The 23,826-nt window shown below is 48.2% G+C and overlaps 1 protein-coding gene across 7 annotated transcripts in view; it reads left to right on the forward strand.

Annotated features, from left to right (window-relative positions):
* The window catches only part of PNPLA6 (patatin like phospholipase domain containing 6), a 71,067-nt gene extending 47,737 nt beyond the window's left edge, over positions 1–23,330 (forward strand). For 4 of the 7 annotated variants that reach the window (XM_044422283.1, XM_044422284.1, XM_044422287.1 and 1 more), the window contains 8 exons: positions 1,697–1,813; positions 2,308–2,424; positions 6,647–6,795; positions 8,966–9,118; positions 16,872–16,988; positions 20,088–20,184; positions 20,541–20,656; positions 21,749–23,330. In XM_044422283.1, coding sequence (XP_044278218.1) covers positions 1,697–1,813; positions 2,308–2,424; positions 6,647–6,795; positions 8,966–9,118; positions 16,872–16,988; positions 20,088–20,184; positions 20,541–20,656; positions 21,749–21,826 — 944 coding nt within the window. In that variant the 3' untranslated portion in view covers positions 21,827–23,330. The remainder of the gene's footprint in view (positions 1–1,696; positions 1,814–2,307; positions 2,425–6,646; positions 6,796–8,965; positions 9,119–16,871; positions 16,989–20,087; positions 20,185–20,540; positions 20,657–21,748) is intronic. The other 3 variants (XM_044422289.1, XM_044422288.1, XM_044422290.1) reach the window with 3 other exon arrangements.
* Positions 23,331–23,826: the final 496 nt, after the last annotated feature.

Genomic DNA, 23,826 nt, shown 5'->3' on the forward strand with positions numbered 1-23,826 from the left:
AGGGCTGTAGGGCTTTTTAATTCCAAAACAGGCATAGGAGTTCACTGCTACACATGCTGGAGCAGCTAGCCTGCAGAACTGGGTTTCCTATCCCTGCCTTTTTATGGGGGCCATGGGTGTTGTTGCAGTTACTGAACATGAGGTCTGTGCAGGGTGGGCAGGCAGCTGCAGTTTCCTCTAGTGAAATGAATGAATGGCTTTTGAAATGAGCTTTGGAGGGGCTCAGTTGTGCCTGGGGCAGATAAGGGCGGTGTGTATGGTGGGGGGAGGTTGGGCTGTCCCCTCCTTGCCCCGGTGGCTACCTGGGACATTGTTAGCAGCCTTGCCCGTCTGCAGGGCAGGGGCTTGGGATGCGGTAACTGCCTGGCTTTCTTCATTTTCTGCCCACTATCCTGTCCTTCCTAACACAGCTAACATCTTCTTCCCCACCCCCACCCATGCCAGGCAGGCAGGCTGCATATACATGTGCGTGTGCACGTGACCTTGCATGCCAAGGAAGCGAGATTATTGAAGTTAAGATGGAGGCCCTTTCACTGCAGATTTTCTTGTCTCTTGCAAATGAGAGGCTGTAGAATCTGAGATGGCGGGGTGGCCTGCTATGTCCTTTTTTGAGTGCCAGTCTTGTGGATTTTTGAGGCTGGGGTGTCTATGAAGTGTCATTCCAATGATAACAGTGTTTCTCCCCCCCCTTCTGTGGAATCTGGGGAAGCTGTGCTTTTCTGGCCTGGAGAAGCAGAGTGTCCAAGAAGGAAAGGTAGGCCATTCACTACAGCCTTAGGTCTGTGGTGATGGTTGTGGCTTCTTTGGCACCAAGACAGCAGCAACTAACCATCATTCCCTTTTGCAACTAGACAGTCCTCTGGGTTCATGCCCCCAGCAGCCTCATTGAAATGAATTGATTCTTTTTCTCTCTTCCTCCTGTTCATTTCGCACTGCTTTTGCACCTTCCTGCCACTCATGACCCAGGAAGGGACTGTCTGGCTCCACAGTGATCTGGCCCTTCAAACCCAGGCCCCTTTTGCTGCTTCCCTCTCTCCAAGTCACAGGGCCCGTAGAGGACCCCACCAGACATTCTCCTATACAATAGGCATGTGGGATGCTTGGTCCCCTTCATGCACAGAACAGGACATGCTTCTTCACCGTGAACTAGGCTCCTTTGATGCCTGGGAGGCCATTTACGGGGTGGGACTCTCAACACACCCAGTGAGGCTCCCCCTGCACCGCGTGGGCAGGCTGTGCCCTGGAGAGAAGGGCAGGCACCTAGCCTGGAAATGAATGTGGAGGCACCCCTGGCCGCCCTTGCCTTCATTGGACACACTTTCCCTGATTGGCACTTGGTTACTGCTCCCTCCAAAAGGGGGAAAGGCTGGAAAAGAATGTAGCCATTGCAAAGGGCAGGAGGGTGGAGTGAGGGGAGAGCCAAGGCATGTGGCCAAGGCATAATTTTCCAGGTGGTGGAGTTCAGAAGCTGTGCTGCAGCCTAATCGGGCCTAGCAGCTTCATAGCCAAACAACACAACACACATGTTCATCCTGAACCTCCTCTGCTGAAGAAAGCCTTCCCAGCACCCCCCTCTTTCCCATGTGCAATGTGTATTTCTGAAGCTTCTGTCATAATGTCATTTCCTGTCCTGTGCCCCATTCCTCTCCCCCATTTCCCCGCTCCCTTTGATTGAATCTCCATCTTCATCCGGCAGGCAGCGTGTGGCGCTACATCCGGGCCAGTGCATCTTATACCCCCTATTTGCCTCCTATCTGCGACCCCAAGGACAGTCACTTGCTTGTGGATGGCTGCTATGTTAACAATGTCCCAGGTCAGCATCGCGTTCACCTCACTACCTTGGCTGGTGGCCACTGGGGCACATCTGGCTCGAGGGGATGGAGACTCTCAGTGGACTGGATGCAGCTTCCTCCCTCCAAACCACTTTCGTCCATCTTTCGCTAGGCCTGGGCATGACAGGCTTGAGGCTGCAAGCCTGGCTCCTGCCCTCTGGCTCAGGCTGGCAATTCTGCATGGCAGAGGAATCTAGTTCACTGTGGGGCACCTGAGAAGCACTGCCCAGTGGATCTGGAAGTTCAGTAAGCCATCTGGCTGCACGCATGGGCTGGGAGGTGAGGACCATGGATTTTGGGGCCTGGGAGACCAGCAGCTGTCCATTGCTTGGCTGCTCTGTAAGGCACCCTGCAGAATTCTCCTGCCTGAGCAGGTGGGCTGGGGCTTTGCCTCTTTCTATCCCTCTTCGAGGGGCTCATCGCTGCTCTGGGTTTGTCTCTGCTCTTCTGACTGCATTTGTTCCCACATGGTTAGGCTCGCTGTGGCGGTACGTGCGAGCTAGCATGACCCTTTCCGGGTATCTACCGCCACTCTGCGACCCCAAGGATGGCAATTTACTGATGGACGGCGGCTACATCAACAACCTTCCAGGCAAGTATTGGCCAGTCTTGGAGATGGCAGCACAACCATCTGCAGCTGCCTGGCCCTGCAGTGGCTTCTGTCACTTCCATTCTCAAACTCTGGCATCCTAGCCACCAACCTCTGGGAGAACAGGGCAGGGCTTGCAATCTCCCTCTCTTGTGAAAATACGCAAGTGATCTTGGGCTTGAGATCTGCTACAAGTTATATGGTGGTCACCAGCAGAACAGCTTCCTTGGGCTGATGCAAGCTGTCTTTGCCATTTTTTTGTCTGACAAAGGAATTTCTGCTTGCCATGTACAGAAAGGAGATGTACCCTGAGAAAATTGTTCATCCCCCAAGCTGAGAGAGGGCAAGAGGTTGGAAGGACTGTGTCATACCCAGAGGAAGCCAAAGTTGAGGCCCTTCCCCAGTCCACTTAGTGGAGTCCTAAGAAGAGGAAAGGCATGCTATAGGTTTCAAGAGAGCATCCTTGTGTCCTTACGAGCCATGCTGGCCTCTGACTTCCTGACCTCTTCGTGTCACTGCTCAGATCTGTGCCTGTGTGCCAATGTGCCACTTCGAGCTCTCCTGTGCTAGGAGAAGATACAGCAATAAAAATCCAAACAACACATTCATGTATTTGAAAAATCTGGAAGAACCTTCTACCCAGACAAAGCAATGCACATCACTCAAAGGATGAAAAGGCCTGAGTAAATAAAAAGATCTGACCCCGGGAGCACATTTCAGATTGGGGAAATTGCAATCAGGAAGGCCCTTGCCTAAGTTTCCAGCCACTTTACCACTGAAGATGGTGGAGCCATAGTGGGTCTTCTGAGGAAGATGCACAGAAGCAGCCTAATCACCAAAGAGTGCCTGTTGTTAGCAGTTCTTCTAGATGCCATAATGGTTGCAACTGGTTTTGTACTGCTGTGCTGCTGCATGAAAAAGGCTATAAAGTGGCAGCTGTAGTTACACAAAATCAAAACCACAGAATCTCTAGCTCTTACTCCACCCCAGTCACTTATGCAGTCATTAGCACAAAGAGACAAATTATGGTGTGCTTAAATTATGGTGCACTCAAACAGCGAAGGATCACAGATGATGAGCAACCCACCTCCCACAAAAGGCCATACCATCCACCTCAGAGCACCACAGTCAGGTTACTCATGGTAGTTTCATGCTAGCCAGTTGTTGCGATTATCTTTGCACAAGCTGATGGAAGTGTTGGCACAAAGGGGGCAAGACATTTGTAGAGCAATGGGGCTGCCCACAGTTAACACACAGGAATAAATCCAAATGCATTTATTTGTCACCAGAGCCAGTCTATGAATGAGGCTGTCTTGTGCCTCCTGTGCATATTAACTAGCCCAATGGTCTTAACATCACGCACACATTCATGCTCAGGGGCACTTTGCACGTTAAAAATGTTTCATTCATAAAGTGATAAATGGATGGATCATCTCAAGAATATTCACGCAGAAGCAGACATCCCACCAGAGATATGTGGGCAAGGTGGGTGATTAGAGCCAGTGTTCAGTTGCCTGACATGTGCTATTAAAACAAACCCCCTTATATTATTTTGATCACACAGAGTTATAGTACTTCTTTGTCAGCCTTTGAAATACCTTGACAGGTAGCCATTGAAATCTTTAAAGTTCAAATATATCTAGAATCCATACATGTGGTTTCTTTCTATAGTTCAAAATACAATGTATTTATCCCTGCAGTCAATAATATTTACACTGTTCCCTTGAGATAATCCCTTGTGTGGGTCCTTTTCAGTATACTTGAGAGATTATGTCTCTTTCCTGATCATGATTTCTTTCATCAGAGATGGACATATCAACATTCTTAGGAAGAACAGGCAGTGCTGAACCTTGCAGTGCTAAGAAGCCGTGGCTTGTTAATCACAAACAGTCACAAACACAACATGGTTTGTTATTGGACTGTGAACTGTGGGCTGCTCACCTTGGTTTGTTATCTAGATTCTGACAACTTGATAACCAATATTTCAGTAGCAACCTGTGGCTCAAGGACAACCGACACCCATGCTGTAACCAATCCTTGCATGTAGGTTATTGTGTTTTCTGAACTCAGCTACTTATTCCCCTCCCAGAGCTGCTATTAGTCATGGAGGGGGCAGGATCTGCAGTGGGGAAAGGGTTTTAAAAAGCCCTGTCCCATCACACCACAGCCCCAGTTCAAATCAAACAATATCACCCCTCCCCTCAGTGCAGCTGCTTTTTGATGAAGAACAAGGCAAGGAAAACGGCGCTCTGGCCCAGACTATTCACCAAACTATAATTCACTGAGCTAGGTTTCCTCTCTTATAGCTGGTTCAAGTCTGCATTGCAGAAAACCTCATACTTGGACCCTTCCCTTTTTGCCCAATATTTGTACTGCAAGAGGTATATCCAGATTTTGTACCAAAACCCAGCCCTGGATGGGCAAGAAGGCATTCCTTTCAAGAGTTGTTTCAAGAAGCCAGTACTGTTTTTCTATGTTGGTTTGAGTGCTAAATTAGGCTTTCCTGATGTTTGAATCTCTGCATTTAGAATCATGGTTTCTCTTTCTCGGTTCAATGGAGTTAAGCATGATTTGTTCTTTCTCTTCTTCTGTTTAACTGACAGTAAAAACTGTTAGCACAGTTGGGCCTTTATCTCGCTTCCTCTGAGCTAGGCCCACTGGCTCTGCCAGGCTTTCTTTAGTTGACTTGCCTTCTTGGTTATCTTCTTTTATTTGTGTAGCTTTCCACTAAGCCTTCTTACCTTTGTTTCTATTTTGTAGTGTGCTTCTTGTTTTGTGGTAACAAAACTATTTCCCTAGATGAGCTCTGATCAGTGCTGATCAGACAGCGGCCATGACTGTCACTGCTGCCTTGGTTTGCCTGATCAGGTCCCTTGTGCTGCGATACCCTCTTAGCAATCCCTCGTTTTTCGTGTAATTCATTGTAAGCAGAACTTCTCATCTGGCAGGTTGCCCATGAAAAGCAAACAATGCCAATGAAAATAGTCTGCTTGTAATAATTATGCAGGGGGTACAAAGAGTACTAAAGTCTCTGGTTAATAACTTCCTTCTTGATGGTGCGATCTCCCCAGCATGATAAGGGCTAAAGATGTATATACCAGGGGTGGCCAGGTGATTGAGAGCCAGAAGCGGGTGTCTGCAGACAGTGTCAGCAGGTGGCAGGTGGGTGCCTGCAGGCAGCAATGGTGGCAGGCAGTGCTGGTGGGCAGCAGAGGGCAAGTAGGGACCCACAGGCGCTTGTGGCAGCAAGCAGTGAGCCACAAAGCAAAGAGCCCCATGTTGCTCCAAAGCTCAGTCTGGCCACCCCTGATACATACGCTCTTGGTGCTGAATTCAGTTCTTCAGCAGACCCCTGCACAGCACAGTGTAAGCAAATACATCCCATCTGCAGGGAATCCAGTTAAAACCAACATGCAAACTTGGATAAGAGACTAATCTGTAAAACAGGGCTTGAAAACCAGCAGTAATAATAAATGTATTGTTGTTGTTTAACCAGCAGGAGGTTCCCACCATGTCCTCTCTGGGTGGTAAATTGTAGGTTCCTTGAATTCCCAGTAGCAAATAGAAAGGAAACTGTCATGAGGGAACTCTGCCTAGCTACCTGCTCTATATGTCATTTCTATGCCTTACTGTGGGTTGCTGGGAACCAGAATGAAGAAGTCACAAGAACAAATTGCCTATTGAGCAAAACTGAGGAAGTATCTGGTTTTATTGTTTTAACTTCCCCAACCTGGTACCTTCCAGATGTGATGAATTGCACTCCCCTTCATCCCTAATCATTAACCATACTGGCTAGGGCTGATGGCAGTTGTGGTCATAAGCATCTGGGAGGTGCAGATTGAGAAAGCCTTGCTTATACCCTCCTTCAGAAATGAACAGAACGGGGAATGACAACATCTGTGGGGCCTGCTAGCTCCTGAGCCAAGCAAGTGTTTAGTGTTTTAATAAATGCATGTTTCAGAGAAATCCTGCAGGTGGTTCCAGCCACATTGCTGGCGAAAAGAAGAGAAGTCTCCTGAGGAAAGCCTATCACTCTAGTAAGGCTTGAGCTGAGAAGAGCAAGGGAAACCTCCTCGTACAGCTGTTGCTACCAGTTTTTCCTTATCTCCCCTTGGCTCTCTGATCCTGCTGCCTTGTTCCCGGCTGTATCCCACTACTCCAGAAATCTGCACTGCCCACTGCCTTTTAACTGAAGCCTCTCTCCCCTTTTCTCCTCTTCGTGCAGCTGATATTGCTCGCAACATGGGTGCCAAGACAGTAATTGCCATTGATGTGGGCAGCCAGGATGAGACCGACCTTTGCAACTATGGGGACAGCCTGTCGGGCTGGTGGTTGCTCTGGAAACGCCTCAATCCTTGGACCGAGAAGGTCAAGGTCAGTCTCCCTTTTAACACCTCACAGCTTGCTGACAGAAAGGTTGGCCAGGATGCACAGGGGCTCCCCCAGCCCCCAGCTGTGGGGCTGAAATCCCACTTCAGAGAAGGTCTTGGCAGTTGCACTCCAGTGGTGGGCAAGACTAGAGGCAAAAGGGGTGGCACCCAAAGTATCGGCCTATTTTAGTTTACAGCTCTTCCAGCCAGCAACTGGAGGAGCCTGAGGAGAAACACTGCAATCTTAGGCTGCTGCCAGGAGGGAACTGCACAACCCCTGGGAGAGTACCAAGTGATTGCAAATGAAGGATGGTGGGAGAGGCTCAAAGAAGGGGGTGTTGCCACTGCATGGCTGCATTATGCTCCTGGGACAAGAGTTCCTTGCTTTCAAGGAAGCATTTCTGACACGCTTTCCTAGCATTCAGACTACATCGTCTTGTGGGTCTGGAAAATGGAATGCTTTCTCCATATTGCCATAGCTTTGTAGAAGGCCATTTTGTGAGGTTTGGGGCTCTGCTAATAGTGCTTGCAAGATAATTTGTGCAGCTCCATCCTTCTCACAACTCTGCCGCTCTTTATAAATTTGCCCATCACCATTTGTTGGCTAAGTGTTCTGCATTTAGGATGTATCTTGCATTTCACCAATATGCTGGGGTAGCCACCAAATGCTAAAGGTCTATCAGCAGGTAAATTTGAGTTAAAGGATTGTGCCCTAAGCAACTGAAAATGCATTTAGATATGTGTTTGCATACACATTTAGGGATGATAAAATAGGACTACTGAGCAATGTAACAGTTACAGTTAAAAACATACAAATTGGCTCAGACTGGAAATAGACAGATTCATCCATCCATTTGCTAGGTCAGTGTATGCCTACCTAATCTTGTCCAAGGCCTGCACCCGTAGCTTCCCACCAGAACTGGGCTGACATTAAATATGCCTCTGGGACAGTTTTTGCTTGGACTTTCTCCTTCTATTGAGACAGGGAATTTCATAACTTACTTTATTAGTTGGTATTCCTTAGTTTATTTTGTTGCCTAAGCCTTCATAATATTCACCAGCTGCAGCAACACTGTGCTTTCCCTGCTGGATGTTGCTACTGCCAGGGAAGGTTCCAGCCTGATTCCTGCCACCACTGTTCCTCCACACCAAGTACAATTCATATCATCTCTGGCCAAAGCATGTACTGTGTGCTCATAATTCCTGATGCATAGAAGTTTTGGGGTGCCTTATTCAACATCATCATTATCGCCCAAGGCCAGTTCTGTGCTTTCCAAGAATTTCCACACGTTTTTAGGGTGAAGAAAGTGAGCTCCTATCTGGCTACCAGGCTAAATTATGTTAAATGTGTATCAATATAAGTGGGCTATACTGCAAGAACACTTGGTGATTGTGTGAAGAAATATATAGGGAGTCAAAGAAAGACAGAAAAGAAAAGAAAGAAAAGCACAAGTGAAGGAGCTAATGTTAACCATACAAAGAATCTGGAAACAGAAGCCTTGGTGAAGGGGTGGGTTAAAAACCTCTGGCAAAGAAGCCCTCTGCTGCCAAGTAGAAACCACATGGCCAAGACCAGGCCCATAAGCTTTATAGTGGGGGGCGGGGGGGGGGGCAACATGTGGCCAGTGAGCCACCTGCATCCTCTGCTGCCCTACTGCCAGATTTTACAGTGGCTGAGAAAAATTTCTGGTCTGCAGCTGGTTTTTGGTGGGCAGCCACTATAAGGGTAGGAAGATTTCTGTGACAGTTTGCTGTCAGAATAAGGTTTCAAATTAATTTCTGGTTGCTACTGCCATCACTTTCAGCAGCACAGTAGAAGGAATGGGGATCTCTGGAGATCTAAAGTGATCCCCAGAGCCACCTGAGCCACTTCATCGTGTCTGTTGAGGCTGTATGAGTTGGAGAGGGGCCCACTGTGTGCCTCTTTGTATTATTCTGGGTGGCTGGCCACTTGCTTGCAGCTAAGATACTGGAAACAACATCATATCCACTCCAGCATGGCCATTTCTGTGCTAGCACACTTCTGCCTTCTTCCTATGTTTGCTTCTTTTGGTGTCAGGCTGGGTCTTGGTCTTGGTGTTCCTTCCACTCTAGAAAAGGTTAGAGAAGTTGCAAGAGGGAGTCTGCACACACATAATGCATGGCCACCAAGCATCTCCTTGCTTCCTTTCAAGGTGCCTGACATGGCAGAGATCCAGTCCCGCCTAGCTTATGTCTCATGTGTGCGGCAGCTGGAGGTGGTGAAGAGCAGCTCGTACTGTGAGTACATTCGCCCTCCCATCGATCGCTTCAAAACCATGGACTTTGGCAAGTTCGACGAAATCTACGTGAGTCTTCAGAGTGCAGCGGGACTGGTTCACACAAGAAGGGCCACAGAGGGGACAGCCACAGTCAATACACAGAGCCACAAGGGAGCAACTCATTCCTGGCCAGCAGAATTGACTCAAGTCTTCTTGCAGGAGTCTGCAGCAGGGCAGCAGCATCTTATAATTTGGAAGCTGCTCTCTGATGCTTGTGGCAAGTTTGAGCATTTGCTGAGACTCGGGCCAGCGAAACGAGAAAGCACCCCAACACAGGAGAGTGTGTGGCAGAGGTTAGGCAATCTGGTGCCCTCAAGATTTTTCATTACGATTCCTACAAACCCCAGCCAGCAGGGCCAGTGGTTAGGGATTACATGAATTGTAGTCCAAAACATCTGGTAGGTACCTGGTGGCCTACCCCAAGCCCATGCTCTGCTCTCATGGTGCTTCAGTTCTGAGGGGGGAGGAGATACTAGGCCTCAGGCCTGCCTGGATGCAACACTCTGATAATCTGGAAACCCTTTCTCCCTAATTGCTGGCATAGGGACTGTCTAGCTCAGTCTTCCTCAGCCTGGACCGAGTTCTTCCAGATGTGCGGGACTGTAACTCCCATTATTCCAAGCCAGCGTGACCAGTTGAAGGGCACCAAGTGGGAAAGGTTGTTGTAGGGTGAGGGAGAAGCATCCCAAACCTGTTCAGGGGGTGTAGCAGCTGTCCCGGTACCCTAATTTTCAGGACTACATCCTGAACTGGAAAAAAATGCTGGGTTAAGCCCTTGTTTACTCAGCCAGGTCAGAAACAATAATTCATGTTTCCATCATGGCCAGGCCTCTGTGTGAAAACTGGGTTCAGCCCCTTACGCCTCTGCACTGAAATATGTAGTTGGCTACAGGGCATAGAGATGTATGGCCGAAAACCCGCCCAAGGATATTCTGCTAGTCCTTAGCATCCTTTGAAATTGCTTGGCAGCCGTGGAAAAGAGCAGACTCCCCATGAGTGCTCTGAATAGTGCATGAGGTCAAATCTGAATGGCAACCCCAGTCTAGCCAAAAGATCTCAAATCTGCTGCAAAAGGCTAGAAGAGGTCGCTTCTTGGAGCTTTCCTATCATGGGCATCCACTGGAGCTTTTCAGTGGGAGTGAGAGAGCTTTGTGGTTGTAATTCATGTGCTTAACATGCAGTGCTGTAGCAGATCTGTGCACTTTCTTTGTTTGTTAGATGATGCTAGGAAATGAACAGCACTAATGCAGAAGCATTTTAGCTTCCAGAATCATCATGAACTCCAGCCAAACTTTATTTGGAGGGAAGGATAAAACATACACAGAGGGAGGGAGGACAAGGGGGAAAACACTGAATGCACAAACATAGTGCAGCTGTCTTAAGAATATCACATTGTGAGAGCCAGCATAGTATAGTGGTTAAGAGTATTGGACTGGAACGCAGGAGATCTTGGTTCCACTCAGTCATGAAACCCACTGGGTTATTTTGAGCCAATGTCTGCCTCTCCTCCTAACCTACCTTACAAGGGTGTTCGTTGTAAGGATAAAATGGAGAGGAGAGCTTTCCTCTTGGGTTCCTTGCAAGAGGAAAAAAGGCAGGATATAAATGCAATGTAGTGATTTCTTTTAGTATTACCACTGCCCATATCTCTTTGACAACTTCACATGACTTGTCCTAAAATGATTTCCTTCACTCCAGAGACACTGTTAAACACTCTCTAGCACCAAGCTGGTGTCTTCCAGATGTTTTGGTTGCAACTCCAATATTCCAGATTGAAGTTGAAGTGTGAAGCATCTAGAGGGCTCCAGGTTGGGGAAGTCAGCTCTAGAGGGTAGCAGTGGGGAGTGTCTTTAGCAGTGGAAAGAGAAATGAGTGCAAAGAAAAACATGGGCTCTTTCCAGGGCTCCCTTTGGCTAATGGCTTGAAGGACATGGCTAATATTTGAGTGGGCTGACCTACTCTGCTTGTAGCTCATTCATAGACTCTGCTCCATGCACAATAGACTCAGGTGCCTTCACAAGAAGGTTCCTTATTTCTACAATGCATGAGAAAGCACTGACTTCTGAGGAGCTGCGTGATATACTGTCTCAGCCACAAGGCTACCACTAAGAGTTGAGGAGAGCTTCCACTTGGGCCTTTTGCAAGGACTCAACATGGCAGGTTCATTCAGATCAGCATAGATCTCACAAAGTCCTTTCTAACCCTTTATAAATTCCATTGCCGCTACCATCAGTCTCCCTGGCCCATCTGTTTCCCTAAACTGCCACCAACATTGGACTGTACTGCAAAGTTATCATATACTAGCACACACCCTCTACAAAACAGAAATAACACCACTGGATTACTTTTCAGGAGTGGTGTAACCCACAGTTTCTCAGCCACAGCACTGCCTCCTGCAAAGTGGGTAAAATAATGATAAGCTTTTTCTCCACACATTTTCAAGGTGATTTTATGAAAAGTTTATAAGTATTTAAAACATTAACAAGAACTGAGACAGAGCATGAACTCCTATCATTGCTGCTCCCTTTTATTATTTTAGTAGACATGCTACTCCCCAAACAAGTTACACAAAGATGCTGAATTTCCAATTTAAAAAAAAAATGAGGCTGCAGTTGCTTCCTGACAGGGGAGCTTAACATACCCAAATGGATGTGTGAACCATTGCCATGAATTCATTGCTAAAACATAGTGCAGGCTAGTTTCTCAGAAAATGAATAGGTAGCATAGTGACTGCACCTTTTGTTTCCTCTCTTGGGCTCCCTATGTGCATAGATGAGGATTGGATTGGCTGTCCTCATAACATGGCAGCTGGCCATCTCTCCTTTTCCCAGCCTTTGTGGATGAAAGCTTAAGGATTGTAATGTGCTTTCAAATAACAACATTAGGAGCCCAATCATATGCACATTTTCCAGAGCGTGGGGGGCATAAAAATGCAATTTTGCATAAGTTGTGCATCTTCTCTTGCAGTAGAATTGCACACTTATGTGGAAATAAATCCCAACAAGCCACTCATGGGAAAACATGCACAGAGCCATGCTTAAGACATCGATCATACACACAATTATTTCATAGTACATGGGAATTTTTTAAAAATGTTATGAGGAAAAAATACACGTATTCATGTAAATGCTTTTTGCAACCTCAACGTCTACACTTAAAACCTGTTATTCTTCGTGGCCTCTGTGCATCACACATATGAGCTCTTTGCACATGTGTGGAGTGGTTTTTCAGGAAGATTCTAAAGCTGATTAATTAGTATTTGGTGGGAGTCTGGCCCCCAATGCAGCCAGCGTGAGGGCGGGGCTCCGGTCATGACTTGAGGTCTTCTTTGACCACCATCGTGAGCACATTGGAGAAGCATTCTTCCCCAACTTACCTTGCAACCTATATGTAAAAGCTCCCGCTGGTCAGGTTTTTTCTCTATCTTTTCTCTATTGCTCGAAGCACCAAAAAAAAAAAAAAAAAGGAAAGGAAAGTTATTTGTATCCTATGGCGGTTACCACTGAGGGTTTCCGTTGCACCTTCCTGGCCAGGCAGTGGCGCTGAAGGCTGCTTTCCGCAACTGCACTGCGTGTGGTAGCAAGCTCCCACCAACCGGTGGCCACTCCCTTTGTTTGCTTTGCCTGGGAGAGTCTCACATCCTCGAGTCTTGTTATCACTGCCAAGCTTTTATGAAGCAGGCAAGGAAACGCTGGGCTGACCGTTTAAAAGCAGAACTTTGGAACCACTCCTTGCACACCGAAGACCTTCAGCCGTCCACTTCTGCAGCTTTGGCTCAAAACACAGATGACTCCCCACCTCCCCCACTGGCGAAAATGCCCAAGGTGTCAAAACTAAAGAAGGCGGAAAAGAAGGCAAAGCCTCCAAAGTCACTTACCCTTATTAAAGAGAAGGGAAGCGCAAAAAGCACCATACGTACTCTTGAGTCGTCAGTACCTAGCGGCCTCCTGTGTACTGGAGACACGGCACCACCCCAAAGCCAGGAGAACCCGGGATAATCCCTGCAGCCGTTTCAACCTCCAAGGAGCACTTCAGTGTCCAAAAGAGATTCGGGAGTCACCGGTTCAGCCTTCTCAATCAGCCCACGCTCCAGTACAGAGCCGAGCTGAGCCTTCATCCTTGGTACCAAGTGTATTTCTCCAGCCCGAGAGACAAAGAGCCAAACAATGCTCTCGATCTCCTCCAGCTCAGACTCCTCATAAACAAATCGATCTACCCCAAGGCGTCAAGGGGATTTTGATTCCGAGTTCTATGTAGAACGGTGGGGATCTGTCGACTCAAGACAAGGATCCCATTGGAGCCCATCAAGTTCGGGAATATGATCCCTTGCATGGTCCCACCTCTCGCGATACATTCCAGCAACCGGCTAGAGGTCCTGCCATTTTTTTGCAGTTTGCAAACAAGTGATCTCCATCCTCCTTGCTCAGCCATCATACCGATAGAACCGAAGGTCCCTCCAAACAAGGGCAATATACCTCGGTCTCAGTGCCATCTTATCTGGACCAGCAATCCGACAATCCCCCAGGTCTTATGACAACCTTCTCAGAGCTATCCTGACCACCTGAGAATACGGGATTCTTTGCATCCCAGGTTCTCTGAATGGCCCATAGTCTAGGGCAGGGGTCAGCAACCCATGGCTCCGGAGCCACACGTGGCTCTTGAACCCCTCTGCTGTGGCTCCGTTGCTCAAAACATGCACCGGCACAGCCGCTGATCTGCTCAAAGCTCCACTCAGGAACACAGTGCTAGCTAGTTAAATAAATCGCTACATTCCTCTGCTAAATAAGCTTCCTGCAGGCTCTCATGTTACACAAAATGCTGCTGAAAGGATTCTCTTTGTCCCAATGTAATCTCCTTCCTCTGAATGGTAAAAGCTGCGCTTGGGACCTGTCACAATTCACATCACTTGACTGTTTATCTGCTAATCAGTCACTGAACACACCTGTATCTCCGGCACAGCCGCCAATTTGCGGACCTGGACCGATTTACTGAGCTCCATGTGGCACTGGTGCATAACCAAGCGAGCTACGCCGACTGCCCTACATGTGGCCAGCAAGACCAATGTTCTAGCAGACTTCTTGAGCAGGATTTTTATCACATTCCACAAGTGGGAACTCCATCCTGCAGTCCTTCAAACCCTATGGGACTGTTGGGGCATGCCCCAGATAGACTTGCTCACTACCGAACACAACAAAGTCTTTGCCCAGTTTTGCTCAAGAGCCAGTCCCAGCAGACACTCTCTGGGAAACACCTTTCTCCTATCCTGGAATGGGAAACGGTCTTACCTGTTTCCCCCATTTCTGCTAATTCCAAAGGTCTTAGCAAAGATCTCTCGAGATCGTACGAATATAATCCTCATCCCTCCTTGGTGGCCCAGGCAAAAAGGGCTCCCTCCCCTTCTCGACCTGTCCAAACAGACATTCTGCCATCTACCCCACAGGGACGACCTCTCCGAACTCATGGCTAAACTCTCCGTCCCAATCTATTGACGCGTCGTTTCACGGCATGGAGGATTTGTCAGACCTAGTTCCTCCTGACCTCAAGTTTGTGCTAGACACATCACTTAAACCGTCCATTCACAAATCCTATAATGCAAAATGGGCAAGCTTTAAGGCCTTCGCAGACCAGCATAACTTCTCTCCGGCCGTAGCCTCTCCAGTTCAAATCCTTTCATTTTTGAGCTCCTTATACAAAATAGGTCTCTCCTATTCGTCAGTTAAGGTCTACATGGCTGCCGTATTGGCTTTCCATGACCCAATCCAAGGACAAACAGCTTTCTCTCATCCCCTGATAAGTGAGTTTCTCAAGGGGATCCTGAATTTAACTCCTCTCAGACATGCACCTCCGTCATGGAGTCTGTCTGTCGTCCTTCACGCACTTACCAAGTCTCCCTTCGAACCTATGCGCTCATGTGATCTCTGTCTCCTGTTGTGGAAAATAGCCTTTCTTGTGGCTATCGCTTCTGGCCGCTGAGCAGCTGAACTGGCAGCCCTCCAGATTGACTCTCCATATATGGTCTTTCATAAAGACAAAGTCATCCTCCGACCTGATCCTACCTTCCTGCCTAAGGTACTACCATATTTTCACGTGAACGAGCCAATAATCCTGCCCTCATTCTTCCAAAATCTGTCTACTCCTATAGAGACTGCATTACATTCCCTCGATGTCAGAACGGCTTTTGCCTTTTATAAATCAAGAACCCATCTTCTAAGACAGACTCAAAGACTGTTCTTCCTTTACGGTGAGCCACACAGAGGACACCTGATATCTCCTCAAAGGCTCTCTAGGTGAATCATCCATACCCTTTGTCTGGCCTGTGACCTTTCTGGCCTTCGACTTTCTGGACCTGTTAAAGCTCACTCAACTAGAGCTGCATCCACCTCCACCGCACTCTGTGCTGGAGTGTCCTTGACTGTAAGACGGCCACATGGTTGAATCTGTCGACCTTCATTAAACACTAGCACCTCGACATCAGGTCAAGAGAGGACTGCACCTTTGGCAGATCCGTCCTCTCTGCTTTGCTGCCCTGAGCGACACCACCCTCCTCCTTGAGGTAAGCTCTCCTGTCACCCACATGTGTGATGCACAGAGACCATAAAGAATAAAGGCTTGGTTCCTTACTTGTAACTGTTGTTCTTCAAGTGGTCATCTGTGCATTCACTTACCCACCCGCCATCCCCGCTGGTGTCTCTCTTGGACATGTGGGTTATTCTGCATCACTGACGCAATGACGATGGCAGTGTCAGTTTGAACTGAGCTCTTGGCTGGAGCCCCGCCCTCTCACTCGCTGCAGAGGGGGCCGGCCTCCCGCCAAATACTAATTAATCCGCTTTAGAATCTTCCCAAAATAATGCTCCACACATGCGCAAAGAGCCCATATGTGTGAATGCACAGATGACCACTCAAAGAATGACAGGTAAAGGTAAGAAAACCTGTCTTTCCCATCCTGTCTGTTCCATGGAAATGTAAAAGTCCAGTCTTGTGCTCGCTTCTTCAGCAGTTAGAATAAGGTCTTCTCCTCCTCACCTCACCTTTGGGCAGGCAGACATCTCGATGGTTCACTTTAAATTAAAGGGAACGGAACCAAGGGTCCATGTCAAGGGGTCCACAGTCGCAAGTCATTCATTGGCATGATTGTGATCAGCAAGTGAGGGAACCCTTTCTGCTCCTGCCTGCTTGCTTAGGTACCCTTGCAGTTTAACAAATCAAGGCCTAACAGGCCACAACACCAACCAGCTGAGCCTGCCCCCCCCCCCCCAAATGACACCACCACCCCTTCCAGGGCTGTGTCCCACCACTGGGATTGTGGCTTCCTTCAGCTCAACTCAGTGGACTCCCACCATCCCCCCGGGTTTAATTTATCGACCAGTCCTGCTGGACCTACAGGGACTAGAGAATAGAGGCAGATGGGGCATAAGCACAGAGTAGCCACTTCAGTGTAAAGCCTGGTCACACGGCTGCCTGCAGCTTGTTCTTTGCCTCACCAGGAGTGCGCTCCCACGGCATGGGCTAAATGCGAGGTCCTGCACCCATTCCCAGATTTCGCTCTCTGCCCCCTGCCCCCATCCCACCACATCCCGAGCTTTGGCCTGCATGACTGGAAGCTGGAAGTGGAGACATGCAGGGCAGGCATGGCATGAGCAGCAGCTGTTGCGCCTCCAGAGCTATGTTATCACCAGAGCACTAGGAGGGCCAGTGGCACCCCCTTGTCCCCGCAAGCAGATGCCTGTGCTGCCTGTGGACCTCGAACGCCCTGTCTCTCTCTGCCCTTCACCCACAGGACGTGGGTTACCAGCATGGAAAGGTGGTGTTTGATGGTTGGAGCCGCGGCGACATCATGGAAAAAATGGTCAAGGACTGGCACTCGGCAGACTTCTATGAGAGCAAACGCATGGACGTGAGTGTGATGATGGGGCTGAGGGAAGGCACGCGCTGGGCCGTTTCCATTGGCAGTTTCTTCAGCTGACTTGGCCCAGAGGGAGGAGGATGGCAAAGATTCATGGGATATGAATGCGGTGACCCCCCAATCACCCTCCAAAGTGTGGGAAGGAGGCTGACCAGCAACAGTGGTTGAAAGGTTCTACTCAGCCTCCCCTGTGTGTGTTTGAAGGGCCCATGCGAGAATTCACCCAGCCGCAGGCATCCACTGGGAGGACTGAGGCAGAGCCCTGTCTGAAGCTCTGTGCTAGCTAGTGCAGATCCAATGGAGCTGGGTGAACCAACCATGTGATTTGTCATGAAGCAAGTTCCCATGATTCTAGCATGTAGCAGACACATGGATTTTGTAATATCAGGCAGTTGTGGCTATACAGCACTTTCCCACCTTTTGCAAAGTAATGTGTGTAGAATTAACAATGGGAGAATCTGTCAATGTCAAACTAGTTCCAGTGCTTAGTTCTTTGCTAAGCTCACTTCCACATAAGCCTCTTTTTCCTATTCAAAAGAGGTCTGGGGGTATGTTATCGCCCTCAAGGTAAACTTGAGACCCTGGATGATGTCCTGACAGGTCAGATTCTAAGGATATCTCAGGGGAGAAACACAGTAATTATGGGAGATTTCTCCTGGATATTAGTTGGGAGGCTCACTCAACCATGACAGCCAGGTCACGTTGCTTCCCAGATGCTATAGAGGAAGGGTTTTTCACACATCTGAGAGGTGATGTGTGGGGGGGGAGGGCATCCTTGACTTGGTTTTGACCAACAGGGAGGCGCTGATAGCTGAGGTACAGATTAGGGGAGCGCAGGATGTGAGTGATCACTCCATCCTTTGCTTTGAGATCAGGGGAATGGGGACTTGCAGCAGGTTGAGCACTAGAAGCTGGGACTTCAAGAGGGCCAACTTTGGCCAACTGAAGGCCACACTGGGGAAAGTCTGCTGGGAGAGGTACTGGAAGGCAAGGAAGTTGAGGAGGGGTAAGTGGCACTCAAAAGGGAGGGTTTGGAGGTGCAAGCCTTGACGATACTTCTAGTTAGTAAGGTGGGGAGGCAAAGGAGAGTGCCGCCATGGATGTGAAAGGAGGTGGTTAGAGGGATTAGACGCAAGAGGAACCTCTGTAGGAAATGGATACTGGGGCAAATAGACAAAAGGGTATACCAAGCGGAGGAGACCTGTTGCAGAAGGATTCTTCACAAGGCTAAGGCTGATTACAAGCTGAGACTTGCAAAGAATATCAAGAGCAACAAAAAGGGATTTTTATCAGCATGTAAATAGCAAGAGGAAGGGGAGACAGGTAGTGGGACCACTAAATAAGGAGGAAGGGGATCCAGTGACTAATACGAGGGAACAGGCACAGATGCTAAATGACTATTTTGCCTCTGTGTTCTCCCCAAAGCAGGATGGAGGAGATCCACATGGGAGATTAGATGAGGCCAGGGATATAGGGGCACAGTTTAGAGTCACCCCCCCTAGAAGTCGAGGGACTCCTCAGGGCACTGGACATTACAAAGGTGCCGGACCCTGATGGGTTACATCCCAGAGTACTTTGAGAGTTGGCAGGGGTTCTCTCATGCCCACTGACCTCCATTTTTGAAGCCTTGTGGAGAACAGGTGAAGGGGTGAACAGTCTGCTGATCAAATTCACAGACGATACTAAAACCAGGGCAGTGGCCATAACCGAGGAGCAGGTACTCCAGATCCAAAAGGAACTGGACTGACTATGGAAGTGGGCAGGAGACAACAGGATGGCGTTCAGTGTGGGTAAGTCCAAGGTCTTGCACTTGGAGCATAGGAATGGGTGTCGTAAGTACAGGTTATGGAACAAGTGGCTGGAGAGAAGCACTTGTGAAAGGGACCTTGGGGTGCTGGTTGACTAAACATGAGTCAGGCTAAACATGAGTCAGTCAGCAGTGTGATGTGGTGGTCAGGAGGGCGAATGCCACCCTCGGTGGCATAGCCAAAAGTGTGGCTTCTAGATTAAAAGAGGTATTACTACCACTCTGTACAACTCTGGTGCACCCGCAACTGGAGTATTGTGTTCAGTTCTGGGCCCCTCATTACAGGAAGGATATAGCCAGGTTATAGTCAGTGCAGCATAGGGCCACAAGGATAGTGGTCAGTTTGCAGGGAAAGCCATATGAGGCAACACTGATGGAACTGGGTCTCTTCAGCCTGGAGAAGAGGAGACTCTGAGGGGATTTATTGGAACATATAGGTATGTAAGGGGGTGTCATATGGAGGTGGGTAGAGACCTGTTCTCCCCAGCAGAGGAGGGCAGGATGCTCTCTAACAGAGTGAAGCTCAGTGAACCAATGTTCAGCTTGGATGCCAGGAAGTACTTCCTGACAATTAGGACCCCGAAGGTATGGAATAGGCTTCCACGGGAGGTGGTTGAGGCCCCGTCGGTGAGGGTGTTCAAGGATAGGCTATGCCCATGGTGGACATGTTGTGAGTGGAGCTGGCTGGAGCCGCGGGTCAGACTACATGGCCCGGGAGGTCCCTTCTGACTTGCTCTGTTTCTTTGTTTCTATGTTTTTTGCATATGAACCCACTGACTTAGTTTTAGAAATGTACATACCTCTGTTTGCACACATTTCGGTTGTGCCTATCTTTTCAAGATACTATATTTTGGTTTGAAAAGCACATGACAAACTTGAAACTGCATAGAATTCTATGATTCTGATTGCAAATTAGTTTCAGGTTTGCATACAGTTCTGGGAGGTACGCATTACTTAGTCTTACATCCAAATGTACACCCAACACTTGCTTCAAATCCATCCTTACATAGGATGGATTTTAATCCAGGCTGATTCTTTCAGTACATGGTAGAAAATAATTCAAAATAAGTATTTTAAAACTAGGATCCATAATAGAGTTTAAATTGTTTCAAGTCCAAGAATATTTTGGATCCCAAGTACCAACTTGGAGGATGTTGCTCCCAGCTCAGCTTCTGCTGTTCCTAACTGCTAGCATACAGAGCCCTTCCCACTTCCCCTCCCAGGATCCTTGTTGTTTGAAGATAGTCTCAGCAGTTGTGCTTCTGCCTTCTTTCCTTCCCCAGGTGATGATGTGTCCCAGTGCAGGATTTACAGACCTGGCAGAGATTGTGTCTCGCATTGAGCCAGCTAAGAGCTACCTGTCGGATAGCTATGCAGATGGTGAGTACCAAGGCTAAGCAGAGTCGACTGCTTATGTGGGAGAGCTGGCTTCCACAAAGGACTCTTGGTATACTTCTAGGTGGAGGCTGGTTTGAGTAGGATTGAGCATACCTGGCTGCAAAAAACACACACACATCACTGCAAGTAGCAAAACCAGCACAGCTTGATTTATGCCTTGTCTTTCTTGCTTCCTCTGAACATTCAGAATAAGATGGCACTGCACATCTAGAAGTGTATGCAAACCACAACCTTGGCATGAACTATTGGGCTGGGATAGAGCTAGGAGAATGTTCTGCTTTCATAAAGAATTTGAAACCAGGAGCAACTGATAGACCTTCTGTTTGCCCACAAACTAGGAGAGGAATCAGACTACCTGACTGAGTATGAGGAGGAAGGCATGGATGCTGTGCGGGAGGAAGAAGGGGAGGAGATGCTCTTTGCCCCAGCAGAGCAGAATGGCACCTTTGAAACAGTAAGTTTCCTGTTTGGGGTGGAGGGGGGAAAGCTGAGCCCTAGAGCAGGGGTTGGCAGATTGCAGCCAGCATGTCATATCAGCTCTGACATGTGGAAGAGGAGCAAAGCAACCTGGGAAGCCTAGTTTTGAACCTTTCTTAGAAGTGGGCATCACAGCAAGATGAGTGGTAAGTCTTTGTTTTAATATATACCATGTGCAGTTTCTGGTGTAAGATATAGGTGTTATTAGACCTCTGATGACAGTGCTATCAAATTCAGCATATATATTGTTAACTGAACTTTTTGAACTGCTTTTTATGATGTTCCTGCTTCACCTTATTTTTACTAAAGTCTATAATGGGTGGCCAGACTTGCTCAACGGAAGAACCATGTATTATAAACGTCAGGTGTTTGAGAGCCACAAGCAAGCACCCACAGGCACCGGCAACAGGCGACAAGCAGGGGTCTGCAGGTGGCAGGGGCAGGGGATGTTGAGTGGCAAGTGGGCCCCTGCTGCAGGGAGCAGAAAGCTGCCAAATAAACTCAAAGGGCCTTGGCTTGACCACCCTGGAGATAGAATACGCGAAACACTGGCATTGCTGCAAGCCCTTCCCTTCCCTACCACCTCCACTTGATGAACTGCCATGATGCCACAGGATGTTTCTAAGCCATTTAGATGTTTGGTATGAATACATCTGCAGCTGGAATCTTGGCTGCCCATTTTTTCTGAGAAGAATCCTCAACCCCCAATCTTACTGAAAGCAGTGGGAGAGGAATTTCTTCTTCTATACCTGGGACAGATATGACGGCATAGACGGGGGCATGTCCATGGCCTGGAGCAATACGGGGCATGATATGCACTTCTCCCTGGTGCTGTGCTCTGTGTTAGCCACATCACTGGTCTTTCCATCACAGCAGCAAGAGACCTGGCATTCTTCCAGCACAGAGGAGTGTCTGCTCAGTGCAGGAGACCCTCACATGGTGGGCCTTCTGCTCAGGGCCAAGTCCTGAAATTCATATACAGATCTGAGCCAGCCTGCTACATGTGGGGCTGCAGTTCTTACCTACAGATGACATCTGTCTCATGGCAATATTACCTTTCTTCCTGCAGGATGAAGAAAAGAACCTACGATATCGCCAAGGGACTCTTCAGAAGCCCCCTGCCTCTCTAGCCACTCCCACACCCTGAGGGGGCAGAGTTACTGAACTTCTCTGACCAAATCTTACCCCTACCTTATGAGGGACTAGGCAGACTGGTGGGAGGTGGGAGGGGGCAGAGTCCTCCCCACAAAATTGCATACTGTTTCGCCTTTTACTGTCCTGTTGGCACTGAGGTGTGCCTCCAGGGCTTTGGAACACCCTTTTATCTCCTCTAGCAATGGCAGAAGCTAACTCACTGGAACGGTTCTTCCCTGCATTAAGCAGGGACTGTGGCAAAATGAACAAGGTCCAGCAGTGCCTGACCAGGACTATAACTTGGCACTGCCAAGAGGTGGGGATGGGGAAGCCACTTTACAAATCCCCCTTCTCTCAGGTCTGGAATGGTAACTACTGGCTTGTTTGCTAACAGGAACTTAGCAACAGAAGATTTTCAGTCCTTATGAGCCACCCATCTGCTCCATCTTGCTGCTGCTCAAAAGATCCCATCAGTGTGGGGAAAGCACTTTATTTACTCTGCATTCTCTGTTAGGAAAAGTAGATGGGGAGAAGAGGCAGATTGCTGTTGAGCTGGCAGAGTTTCAGGGCCCCCAGCTGCCTCCCTGCTCTTCAAGCTTTCCACTCCAGGCATGAGCAGTTCTGCAAGCAGCACCACTGGTGGAGTGCAGAAGCCAATGTTGTTCCTGTGTTGACTAACTTATTCCTGCTTGGAGCTGCACCCCATCATCTCTTGGTTTTTATGTTCCAAACCAGCCAGAGGTTCAGGCTGTGGACTGCATTGACTGTTCTCTGTTTTTATTTATAAAGAGACAAAACAACTGAAAAGTATTTCTGTGTATGCTGGTAACAAGATGATGGACTGTTCTTGTCACCCTGGCACTGATGAGATAGGGTGTCCTGTGAGTGGGGGCCATTCAAACAGATTAGTGTGTTCTTCCTCTTTCAGATCCTTCAGCTGCAGAGGATTCCAGTCCTTCAATGCAGCCTGTTTTCTGGCCCTCCTCTGCATCCTCTCTAGCTTATGAGGCAGAAAGCAAACATTGTTTCTGTTTTATGGGAAGTGATAGTTCCACTGTGCTGGTCAGACTCACTTCAAACACTGTGTCCAGTTCTGAGCACCACAGTTTAAGAAGGGTTCCGATAAATTGGAGCAAGTTCAAAGAAGGGCAACAAAGATGACCAGAGAATAGCAACTAAGTCCTACAAGGAACAATTGAAAGACTGGGTATGTTTAGCCTTGAAAAGACTGAGAAGGCATACAATAGCACTTCTCAAGTGCCTAAAAGATTGTCACATAAACCATAACAAAACTATGATGAGAACCAGTGTAGCTTAATATTTAGAGTATTGACCTGGGACTCATCACTCATCCATGAAGCTCACTAGGTTACTTTGGGCCAGTTGCTGATTCTCAACCTAACGTTGTTGTGAAGATAAAATGGAGAAGAGGATTGTGTATGCCGCCTTTAGTTCCTTGAAAGAAAAAGAGTGGGATATAATAAAGAATAAAAGAGCAAAATGTGCAATTGAAACCAGATGGCAGTGGATGCACAATGATGCCCAATAATCCTGAATCCATCAAAGGCCAAATGGAACTGGCACGTCTTTGTGGCATGCGGGAAGGCATACAAGAATGGGGCCTGGTGGACAGAAGTGGAATGGTGTTCCACAACTAAGAGGTCATCACCCAGAAGACCCTGTTTCTCATGTCCTCCAGCTTTGTCACTTTCTGAAGGGGTGGAGCCCAAGCACTGTCAAAAAAGCAACTTCCTTGTGGTGGCAGGGAAGATGTTGCTTACCTGGCCCTTGTAGTTTGAGTGGCAGTGGTCAGTTCAGGGCAAAGGGGTGAGAAGCTGACCTCACTCCCTCTTCTGCCAGAGGTTGGGGCATCAAGGACGGGGGGCAGGCTGGGATTTTCCCTCCTCACTGATCAGACACATCAGAACTTTAGTTAATGTTGAGCATCATTCCAATATGTGGAAACAAGTGGAGTGAATAGAGAAGAGTTCAGACTGTTCTCAAAAGAGCCAG

The sequence above is a fragment of the Varanus komodoensis genome, unplaced genomic scaffold (assembly GCF_004798865.1).
Source record: "Varanus komodoensis strain SLA01 unplaced genomic scaffold, ASM479886v1 scaffold124, whole genome shotgun sequence".
In the NCBI taxonomy this organism is placed as follows: domain Eukaryota; kingdom Metazoa; phylum Chordata; class Lepidosauria; order Squamata; family Varanidae; genus Varanus; species Varanus komodoensis.